The sequence below is a fragment of the Colletotrichum lupini genome, chromosome 10 (assembly GCF_023278565.1).
Source record: "Colletotrichum lupini chromosome 10, complete sequence".
Classification (NCBI taxonomy): domain Eukaryota; kingdom Fungi; phylum Ascomycota; class Sordariomycetes; order Glomerellales; family Glomerellaceae; genus Colletotrichum; species Colletotrichum lupini.
The window spans coordinates 2,839,417-2,850,192 of NC_064673.1; the positions used below are offsets into that span (position 1 = coordinate 2,839,417).

Sequence of the window (10,776 nt, forward strand, 5' to 3'; positions counted from 1 at the left end):
GGCGCCTTTCCAAGCCGCGACGCACTTTTGAACAATTCCCCGAAGCCTATGCATGTTGGTGGAGGACACTTGTCGTTTAATCGACAATGCCACGACCTGGGAACCAAAAGTGTTTGAGTCGTGATCCAGAGGCCGGGGAGTTGCAACCGGAGCGGGCGAATAGAGTTCGGCGGGTTTGCAACGCCGACCCTCCGGTCGATAGACTCTCATGATGCAGCAATTGGCGGCGGACAGGCCCGCGCTGGGGTGGATTGCTCCGCTAATGACTCTCGTCTTTCGACCCTGAACTCTGTTCTTGCGGGTATCGGTGGTCTCAGTGCTGCGGTCCTTCTGCCGCTGTGGAGGTAATTCGACGCATCGTCACTGTCATAACCAACAATGTTGAACGCAGTAGTGGCGCTCGTTGCGCGAATATTGCCGGGTTATACGGCGTCGAACCGCCAAGCAGTGCGCCTTGAATAGTGTGGGAGGTTGACAAGCCGGCGAGCGATTTGTGCTGTTTCGTCGCGCTGCGCCGTCGCCGCCGAGAGTAAGGCGCGAATTTCCCGACGCGAAAACGCCGAAACCGCGGCGATATGACTTGTCCTGTCCTCCTTTCTCGATCGCAATCTGTTCGAATTCATCAAACGAAGTACTACGTGGTCAGTGCAAGATGACACTGTACCTCAAAGTCATCGAATGTGTCCGCCCAAAGAATGAGATTGATATGTCGTCTCCACCACTGTCCACGGCTGTGTTGAATCCAGGTCCGGGACCGGGACTTGGGAAAGGAGTCGGATAGACTTGAGCTCCGGGACGGCTTAGGACGGGCTGTGCTTCAATCTTCGATCCCGGGTCAAGCAGGCTGTGGCACCTGGATTTACACGTCAGCTTTGACACTGAGCACATCTCAGAGGTGGTATCTGAATACCTGGACAAAACAAAAACGACAAGACATAGTATGCAGCCGTACGTCATCGTATCTCATTGTTAGGCAAATCTGATATCCGTGGCTTGTATGGATTTGTGTTAGCTGTTGGTTTCGCAGTGTGCCGCCCAAGGAGCCGAGTGTAGCAAACATCGCATGTCGAAAGGATGAAGTGATCATGGAGTGATGAGATGACTGGAAAGAATTGAGTCGGATTATCAAAGCCATCAGGGTACGGATATTCTGCACCTTCCTCCCAAATTATCGACACTGGACGGAGGCAGGGACAGCGGACGACGAGCATCGGCGACAATGGCAGGAGCTGGTGCCCCACCGCGGGGTAGCCCGTCGCGGGGTCAGGACCTGCTGCGGTGTATGGAGTACTCCTGCCACTCGGCCACATCAACCCGGGTGCCAATCCCGCCATTTTTTTCCATCGTCAACTCCCGTCCCGTCCAGCCCGCTGCGTAAACTTCCTCGCCTCACGATAAGGTACAATCCAATTTCGAAGGTTCCGCTCAAACTCCCAATCGACACCATGGCAGACGTTAAAGCAAACGCCGAGGCGTTAATTCCTAAATTCAAGCTCGATCGCGTGCTCAATCAAGGTATGATCTAGCCACACCGCCACCGCCAACTCCCGGGCTCCAACACTGACGATACCCTCACCAGACCAAGCAGGCCGCCGCACCTCTCTTCTAGGAACAATCGACTCCAACCCAGCACTACTAATCCTCGAACGCGCCCCCTTCCCAGCCGACCCCTCCTACCTAGCCGCAACCCCAACAACCCTCTCCTCCATCACGAACCTAGGCGCAAACGACATCTACCACTGGTACCTCGCCAACACCTCCTCCACCTCCACCGACACCTCCCTCGCCGACCTCAAAATAAACCTAATCTACCCCTGCACCGCCGCCCACATCAAGAAATACAGCAAACAAGGCGTCCGCTTCGTCACAGAGACGCCAGAGCTCTACGCCTCCCACATCCGCCCCTACATGCAACGCAAGCGCGGCGACGGCCGGCTGGACTGGGTCTTCAACATCATCGAAGGCCGCACCGAAGTCGAAGACGTAATCTACCGCACCGAGCTCGGAACCCAAGGCGACGAAGGGTTCCTGCTCATCCCGGACCTCAACTGGGACCGCAAGACGATCGAGGGCCTCCACCTGCTGGCTCTCGTCGAGCGCCGCGACATCTGGTCCCTGCGTGACCTCCGCAAGAAGCACATCCCCTGGCTGCAGCACATGAAGGCCAAGCTGCTGGCTGCGACGGTGAAGCAGTACCCCGACATTGAGATCGACCAGCTCAAGCTCTACGTCCACTACCAGCCGACGTACTACCACTTCCACATTCACATTGTACACGTGCAGCTGGAGGCCGGCGCGACGCAGGCGGTTGGCAAGGCGGTTGGTCTCGACAGCATCGTGGAGACGCTCGAGATCATGAGGGGAGATGAGGAGGCGGGTATGGATGGTATTGCACTAAGTTACACACTTGGCGAAGCCAGCGAGCTATGGACAGAGGTGTACGAGCCCCTCAAGAACTCTAAGCAGAACGGTACAGCTTCTCAATAGCGATGACAAGATCGTTAGGGCCGGCACCGTGTGGGCAGTCCTTCCACTCGCCGCCGTCCCGGATGCAGTAAATCTCCTCGTTGAGACGGACGGTGCAGCTCTTGGTGACGCCAGCCTATACAGTTGATTAGACATAGATTACCTTGGATAGGAGGGAAATGTGGGTAAGACTTACATCCTTACTCCGGCGGACGCTGTCACGCAGCATACCAACGCCGAAGCCACCATCGTCCTGGGTAGCACAGTCGTCAAGGGCCTTGATGTCAATGGCGTGTTCCAGAGCGCAGTCCTCGACCACAGTACGGTCAGGGATGGCACTGTATTCGCGGGTAAGACACATGGTGAATCCGAGATTGATCTTGGGATCGGGGTAGAGGTGGATGGCGCAAAGCTCAATAATGTTTCCCATGCCTGTCGTCGAGGTTAGCATTCACATGTAGTGCGGTTTGTGTTTTATGCAAGAGCAAACATACACTCAGCAGGGCCGTGCTTGCAGTCTACGCCGTCGTTCTCGGTCGGTCTGGATAGTGGTATCGTCAGTCAGTCTCGTCGAGCACCAGAGAGCCTCAAAGGAGAGTGATTACTTACGTGCCGATATATGAAAGGGTAAAGTTGACCTTGTCGAGGGACTTGACCATGGTAGGCAGAACCAAATCTCTCAAGCAGTCCTAAACATGGATGGCATTAGCATCCTCTCCTCAATCATAGAAATGTCATCTCGACATGGAGTATTGCGTACCCTCGCATCCGGACACTTGCTCATAATGTGCGCCTCCAAAGGCACCAAGCTCTTGGCAACCTCGACCGGCGGCTCCTGAGGCACGATGCGAGTATTGCTGCTGCTAGTGCTGCTGCTCAAAGGATGGCGCAGGTAATTCCACAGAGAGTAGGCGAACAAGACAGCCATAGCCAGGGCGGGCAAGATGCCCCTTCTCCGGGTCATCCGCGCAGACATGGCCGGGTAGGGAGGAGGTGTCAATGTGCGGTATCCGTAATAGTCTCGCTTTTCGTCCATGACAACGGGGTATTCGGACTCGGGGTATCGGTACGGAGAAGGAGTTTTGGATGCGGGAGTAGTCGTAGTCGTAGTCGTCGGGTCGATAGTAGATTGGGATCGAGCTTCTTCTTGGCGCTGTTGACGGTAGACGGAGCGGTGTTCTGAACAGCCTCGATGCGCCCCCATTTGGAGAAGAGGAGCTGCAGATGTTCGAGAGGTCCCCCCGAAGCAAAGTTTACTAATGACAGGATCACGTCGCGAGGGGTGGTGGTGGTGGTGGTGGTGGTGGTGCACTGGCACTGGCACTGATGTATGTGTGTCTGTGAGATTGCGACAGAGACGCAGGATGCGCGCAATGCACAATGCACTCTTCAGCCAATAGGAGTCTAGGATCTCTACAGAGAGACCCTTAGCAACGACGGAGCGGACGTTGGTGGAACGTCGACGCTAGCTGGATGGGGAAACGCTGGATGAGATTATCAGAGTACATGAGATTACAGTGAAGTGTAGCGTAATGCCAAAGTACTCTTATATCTCCACCTTGTAAGCTCCGCGTCCAGCGGCACGCCATCAGCATCAACGGGCAACAGCGGGGGGCTTCCTGTTCCTGGCGAACCTCCCGTCCCGTCAGCTCCTCACTGCCTTATCTTATCAGCTGTTGCATTCCATCGTCAGGTGCGGGAGGGTCCATTGGCGCTGATGTAACAGTGCGAGGTACTTCTGCCCCTCGACTGTACCTACCCATCTGACCTCATCAGACCTTATTTGTGTCCACTGAACAGTAAAAAACCTCTCACTTATTCGTAGAAACCACAAGAAGAGATGCTGAATGTATGAAATATGTCAAGCAAGTATGAGATGGTAACGGTACCTGAATAAAGTACCCGTGCAGCTTCATGTCATATGTACCTATCTGGAGGAAGTGACTCAGTGGCCCGCTGTTGCTTTCAAGTTTCCACTGAGGAGAGGACCTCTCCCCTTCCTGTTCTGGGCTGAGCTACAACGGCAAGGACATCAGGTGTGGATGATGGAGCAGGCGCATCTCAGCTGAGTGTAACGTGCCCTGCTCCATACTCAATGCTCCATATTGTCATTCTCCCATCTCCTTTTCCACACATTACGCAACTTCAAACGTCAGATTCAACTTTTAGATTTCTTTATTCCCGACAACGAAGCCATTTTCCACTCTCTGCCTGTGAAGCTTTATCTCAGCCACCCCAGCGAGCATACCTACCTAATCCGCAAACGAACACCCGTCCAGCAAAGCAACCGGCCTTTGACCCGGCGAAACAAAGCAAGGGCTGCAGAGTGACATAGACAGTAGACAAAACTACAGATCATTATACAGACACACAAACGTAGGAAACAGCCTCATCGCCTCGTCGCCTCGCGCCTCACTCACGCCTCACCACCGACCCCCGCGTTTGAGCACAAACGACATGGATCCCGGCTCTACCCTGCAGCACTTCCTGCAGCCACTCCAGGTCGATGCCCACAAGATTCATACACTGTCCAGCCTTTTCTTGTCCAATTTCAAAGACCTCGCCCTTCACGCCCAGGATCAGTTCCTCTCCACGCCCATCTCAGAGTCCATCTTACGACATGTCAGCCAGGAAGGTCGTGGAAGGTATGATGGTTCCCTCCTTTAACCCCTCGATTCTTTCTCAACTCCGCCCAACTTCCTGAGATGCCAGTCATCTCTTTTAGAGAACCCTCTCAAATTACCCGGAGTAGTGGAAAGTTGTGATGAAATTGGTGTGTGGATTGCCATCTTTGATACTGAAGCTAACGACGCATTATAGACACTTGGCCATCGACATGTACGTTGCCTGCGCCCTCCCCAAACAAGCTCTTCCAACCGTCTCCCTCAATGCGCATCTCGCCATGTTGCAAGGCTTCTCTCAAGAATGAATCAAATCGCTAACCTCCACGTCAGCGGCGGAACGAATCTGAGGGTAGGCCTCGTCGAGCTCGGGCGCAAATACTCCACAGACACCAACAAGACAACCTCATCCAAGCCCAAGCCCAATGGGGCCTCATCCTCATCAACCCTCAAACTCAAAGAGGAAGCATGGCCCATAGACGATCGCGTCAAAGCAGATGCCAAAGGGGATCCCCAGCTCCTCTTCGATTGGATTGGCGCCCGTATTGCATCCGTCGTCCGCAATGCCCGCAAGGAGTCCCTCCTGCCCGATGATGATGAGTCCATTCCCATGGGTATCACTTTCAGCTTCCCCATGATTCAGCGCTCTATTGCCGAAGCGCAAATCATGACAATGGGCAAAGGCTTCAGTATAAAAGGCTACGCAACGCTAGGTCCTTTGCTCATCAGGGGCTACGACAAAGCTCGCAATGCCCAATCCAACGGAATCCACAGCAGCCCTCTGCCCCCCATCCACGCCGCCGCTATATCAAACGACTCCGTCTCAACACTAATCACCTTCATCTATCTATTTGACGAGTTCAAGTCCAGTCCCAAGACAAAATCAAAGTCTGAATCCAAGTCACCGTCCCTCATTATCAAAAAGGCAAGCATGGGCCTCATCGTCGGTACAGGCTGCAATGCCACCATTTCCCTTCCTCTCACCGCCCTAGGCCCCGGAAAATGGCCCGAAGCCGTGAGTACCCTCCCTGGCGAACCCGCCGGCCACATTCGTATCGCCGTGAACACGGAATGGAGCATCCGCGGTACGGCTCCACCCCTACGCGAACTGGGCTTCATCACAGCATGGGACACAGCCCTTGACGAAGCCCTCGTCGGACCGGGCGAGATTACTGGCTTCCAGCCCCTGGAATACATGACGGCCGGCCGCTATCTCGGCGAGCTGGGTCGCCTCGTTCTAGTTGACTACCTCCGTACCGTTCTTGGCTTCGACGAATCCTCATTACCAGAAGGCTTGCTCACGAGGTACGCGCTGACGACGACGTTCCTGAGCCACTTTAAACCTGCCGATGACAATCCTTCCGACCCGTCCCCTCTACAGTCGATGGTGGAAAAGCAGTTCCCAGTAGGAGAGATAGAAGCAGGAACGGGACCATCCACCCCCTTCCAATGGACACCAACAATCGCGGCAGCCCTCTACCACATCGCAAAAGCAATCGAGATCCGTGCCGCAGGCATCGTCGCAGCCGCCACCTTCGCCCTCTTACAATTCGCAGAAGACGTACCACCTCCTGTCCCAAAGGGCCACCACCATCATCATCAAGACGAAAACCACCAACCCGATCACCACCACCAGCAGCGGAAGCAAGGCATTCCTCCTAGTATGGAGCTAGGTGTCGGTTACACGGGTGGCTGCATCTCCCATTTCCAAGATTACCTCGCCGACACACAAGACTTTTTGGACAAGATCGTGAAGCTAGAATACTCTGCGGGCGCGCCGGAATCACAGTCGCCTCTGCCGGTGAGAATCGTCCTGAGCCCTTGCCATGACGGCGGGATCAAGGGCGCCGGAATCCTCGTGGCCGCCACGAGGAAAACGTTTCGGCAAGAAACATAGTATGCTGAGAAGGGAAATGTCATAAAGACTTGGCTCCAGTCGTGTGAATGAGAGGTTATCCGCCCGCCTCAATTATCTGCTGTACCATGAGGTATAATCATCTTGAGAAGGAACGAGAGAACGGAGAGATGGGATGAGGCATACCGGGAGTGCCTTTCACGTATGGATGACGAATACGCACTTACTCTACGGAGTAGAGTATGGAATAATACATCAATAGACTGGCATACAGGGCACGAACTCAACAAGCAGACATCATCATGATGCAAGAAACCTTTCGATTGACTCGGCAGGTCAGCTAGACACTGCTGCTGCTGCTGCTGCTGCTGCTGCTGCTGTACCCGAGACGGTTGACTCGAGGCCCGTCCTCTTCTCCGTACTATTAAAGACAGTAAAATAAAATGTGATTCCCTCGCCTTGTGCTTCACAGTAAACCCAACTCTCTCGCCATCTCTTTCTCTTTCCAGAAAGAATCCCTCCTCAGTTCAAATATGTGCGACGCAAGCGACCTCCTATGCAATTCGAGCGATGGTGAAGAAGCAGACGCTATGCTATGCATGTTGTTTTTTGATATCATCGGCGGCAAATCTTTTGACCCTCTTCTGTCCACGTGCCTACCAACCCCCCTCCCCCCGCGCCCCCGTTTTGGTTCTCGTTGGCTCCCAGTCAATGCTCCTCTTATCCCCAGGTGAGGCCGTTTCATTCATTAAAATAAAGAAAACAGAAATATGCCTTTTGTAAATGGGTTGCAATATCCGATGATGGAGTCTAGCCACGCATCGCCCTCGTAGATCGATAGTTCAGCCGAGGCGGCAGGGTGATTTCCATGTCGTCGATGCCCTCGTCGTTGTCGGCCTCAATCGGCCCATCGTCTGCCTCAAGTGGCTTCGACATGTCCACCTCGATCGTCTTAGCAACTGGAGTCTTGGTATCGGCCTCAATCTTTGCATCAACCTCGAGCTTCCTAGGTGTGATGGGTGGGTTGCTGTCCTTGGCGGCCGTGAGCTCCCGCCGCATGCTCGTTGGTCGAAGAGTCCGCACCTTGTTCGCCTCGCTGGCCGCCTTCAGCAGCTCGGGCTCTTCTTTCTGGACTCGCTCCATCTCCTTCAGGGCTAGCTCCTTTGTCTCCGCCAACCGACGTTGAATGTTGCCAACTTCTTCTGAACACTCTCCATCACGCAGGAACTGGTGTGCCGCGTGCTCGCACTGATTTTGCACGTATTCAAGACACTTGTCCAGCTCGTCGTAGGCATCCGGGCCCCCATCACCCATCATTGCACCACCACCGCCGGCCTGTCCGGCTCTCGTAAATGAAGGGCCCCTCCGACCGCCGGGTCCCATCCGCCTTGTGCTCATGTACCGCAAGGACGGCAGCGCGTCGGAGGCACTGGTATTGGTATCTGGCTGGAGATCGCCAGCCTTATCGCCGTCTTCGTCTTCGGGTAGTTCTTGTTCCGCCAAGCGACGAATCTGTGCCACCTTTGCTGCCATCTTGGCCTTGCGCATCAGGTTGCGGCTAGCTGACACAAATTTGACTAGCTCTTCAAAAAAGAGCTGCACATAGCTGTCGTAGTAGACCATAACCAGTTTTCGTGATCGGTACTTGATCGGCGCGCCTTCCTCAACTGAAAGGACGGAATTCGGTCGGGGTCTCTTCTCTACTATAGCACGAGCTCGAGCTTGTGCCAGGGCCATTGCTTGCTCGGTTTGTTTCTTGAGGGCAGATGGCGTGCCGCTGCTTGGGCTAGAGGGCTGATCGTTGCTTGTCGGTTCGTCTTGGGGAGGTGTCTTGGCGCCAGTGGCTCGTTGAGCGTCGGCCTTTTCGGCATTCAATTCGTCGTCGGTTGGAGGGATAGCATTGGCGGGTTCGTCCTTTGGCTTGAGTGATTCGGTTGAGCCGCGGTTCTTGATTGATCGCGACGAGCTGTCTGCACCAAGGGCAGCGAGCTCAACTTGACGTTGGTCTATTTGGTCCCCAAGCTCGTCGAGACGATTGAGCCAATCGGGGACATTGTTGGCGATGTTCTTGAGGGCGTCCATGACCAAGTCTTGGTCTTCGTTCTTTTGTGAGCTGGCCGTGATTGCTACAGCGAGTACTAGGCGTTGAGTGTTTGGGGACCCTCAACGTCTAGTTGTAGAAAGTGTGGCAGGTTTGAATGGGGATGCTGTCCAGCAATGGAACGTAGCAGCGAATGAAGCAGGTTTTGAGGGGATTCTTTGGTGGATTCTGGGGCGATGATCGGCGTTGCAGAGTCGTCGACAGGGAATGGTGGGAAGAGAGGAAGAGATCGACGCGCTTATGGGTGAAGCATGGTCCGCCAGCAAGCGTTGGCGTATCTAGAGATCCTTCTCTCGCGCGAGTGTGGTGGTGCGACAATCTCCAAAGTCTGTAGATGCTCAATAGTCGATGATTCCTACAACAGGCGATGCTAGAGCAAAGAGTAAAAAAGAAGCCTTGCGCTTGGACTTGAGCGGCAATCAGAATCGAGGCTAGCGGCGGTCTCGTGCCGGCAAAGACGTAGCAAAAGTGAGTCGGGCAGAAAGCGACAGACAGTAAAATAGGTGGTGAGGAATGCTGTGCTAAAGGCGTCGGTAGAAAAGGAGCCGTAATTGGACGAGTGTGATCGGCAACTAGAAGCAGAGGCGAGATCTGCACGGGAAGTGTCCAAGCCTCGGATTGATGGGAAATGTGGACGAGGGTGGAAAAGGGTAGGTGAGATATAAAGTAAGGTATGTGGATGATGAAGGATGATGGATCGGTGGATGGATAGGCAGGTAATAAGCGTCGGTAAGGAAGATAGTTTGGGGGGACAGAGGCTAAGGTATGGGTATCCGTACTACAAGCCTACGAGGATCAGAAGAGAGCTAGGTCGGTGTCGCTCATGTGTGAAATGCGGCCAAGTGGATGGATGTACCGTTTCTATGCCTTCGTATGCTTGGCGGCCAGGTATGGGGGTCAAGGACTCAATGGCACTAACAGAAGCCGCTAGCGCTGGGAGGGGAAAGGTGAAGAGGAGAATTTCGGCGGCGGCTTGTTTGTCGAGGTGAGGCGGCTTGATGCTACTCTGGAGTCTGAAGGGGGGAAGTCGGCAGGGGGGAAGACTCGTAGTGTTTTCGATCTCAACGGCTGGATCGAGGGTCTCAAACAAAGACTACCGTGTATCTGTGAGGTATGGCGCGGATGTTGTGCCGTATAGAGGTTTGTGGCGAGGTTTGTAGGCAGATGGTTCTGCAAGAAGACAGAGGCACAGATGTGTATCTGCTTCGGAAGATGCTTCGGAAGATGGTGGAGAGGGGGACACCCAAAGGCTACGTTATGATGCACAAAGAACAGAGAAAGACGAGACAAGATGGAAGAGGGAGCATCAATTATGAGGAAGAGAGGGAACCCCGAGTTGTGCGATGTGAATGAAGGATGGTGGGGTGGCAGGGCGGGAAACGGGGGAACCCAGGGACTTTGTTCAACAGCTCAGGAGGAGATTGGAGAGGGGAGAGAAAGAGCGGTAGAGAAGGCAGCCGTCAAATAGAGAGAGGTACGGTTATTCGTCTGTTTCTCTCTGTGTAAGGTTTGCTATGTGTGTTGTGTATACTGTACTTGTTATGTGTGCCAGAATGCGTGTGTTTAGTAGGTGTGTGTACGGAGTATGCGAGAGCGATGCAGAGAGGATGCAAAGCAAATGCAGCCAGTGCAAAAAAGCAGGAGAAGAGGAGGAGGGGAGGAGAGGACCTGAGATGGAACCAGAGTCTTGAGGTACGTACTGCCAACGTGGAGTCCCATCGTTAGAGAGCAGG

General features: G+C 54.1%; 6 protein-coding genes across 6 annotated transcripts; 2 read left to right on the top strand and 4 right to left on the bottom strand.

Moving 5' to 3' along the window:
* Positions 1-642: 642 nt before the first annotated feature.
* CLUP02_18000 (uncharacterized protein) lies at positions 643-957 on the bottom strand (the record flags this gene model as incomplete). Its single annotated transcript, XM_049296904.1, has 1 exon — positions 643-957. The coding sequence occupies one exon, from the start codon at positions 955-957 to the stop codon at positions 643-645; it is 315 nt and encodes a 104-aa protein (XP_049138128.1).
* Positions 958-1,445: 488 nt separating this feature from the next.
* On the top strand, positions 1,446-2,487 carry CLUP02_18001 (scavenger mRNA decapping enzyme; the record flags this gene model as incomplete). The annotated part of the gene is made up of 2 exons (XM_049296905.1): positions 1,446-1,515; positions 1,580-2,487. 2 exons carry the CDS (start codon positions 1,446-1,448, stop codon positions 2,485-2,487), a joined length of 978 nt encoding a protein of 325 aa, XP_049138129.1.
* A 127-nt stretch (positions 2,488-2,614) lies between these two features.
* Positions 2,615-3,670, bottom strand: CLUP02_18002 (uncharacterized protein; the record flags this gene model as incomplete). The annotated part of the gene is made up of 4 exons (XM_049296906.1): positions 2,615-2,898; positions 2,961-3,007; positions 3,076-3,155; positions 3,227-3,670. The coding sequence occupies 4 exons, from the start codon at positions 3,668-3,670 to the stop codon at positions 2,615-2,617; spliced, it is 855 nt and encodes a 284-aa protein (XP_049138130.1).
* Positions 3,671-4,923: 1,253 nt separating this feature from the next.
* On the top strand, positions 4,924-6,984 carry CLUP02_18003 (hexokinase-1; the record flags this gene model as incomplete). The annotated part of the gene is made up of 3 exons (XM_049296907.1): positions 4,924-5,111; positions 5,287-5,304; positions 5,421-6,984. The coding sequence occupies 3 exons, from the start codon at positions 4,924-4,926 to the stop codon at positions 6,982-6,984; spliced, it is 1,770 nt and encodes a 589-aa protein (XP_049138131.1).
* A 768-nt stretch (positions 6,985-7,752) lies between these two features.
* Positions 7,753-9,024, bottom strand: CLUP02_18004 (uncharacterized protein; the record flags this gene model as incomplete). Its single annotated transcript, XM_049296908.1, has 1 exon — positions 7,753-9,024. The coding sequence occupies one exon, from the start codon at positions 9,022-9,024 to the stop codon at positions 7,753-7,755; it is 1,272 nt and encodes a 423-aa protein (XP_049138132.1).
* Positions 9,025-9,112: 88 nt separating this feature from the next.
* On the bottom strand, positions 9,113-10,762 carry CLUP02_18005 (uncharacterized protein; the record flags this gene model as incomplete). Its single annotated transcript, XM_049296909.1, has 4 exons — positions 9,113-9,634; positions 9,900-10,056; positions 10,110-10,452; positions 10,624-10,762. 4 exons carry the CDS (start codon positions 10,760-10,762, stop codon positions 9,113-9,115), a joined length of 1,161 nt encoding a protein of 386 aa, XP_049138133.1.
* Between the last annotated feature and the right edge of the window lie 14 nt (positions 10,763-10,776).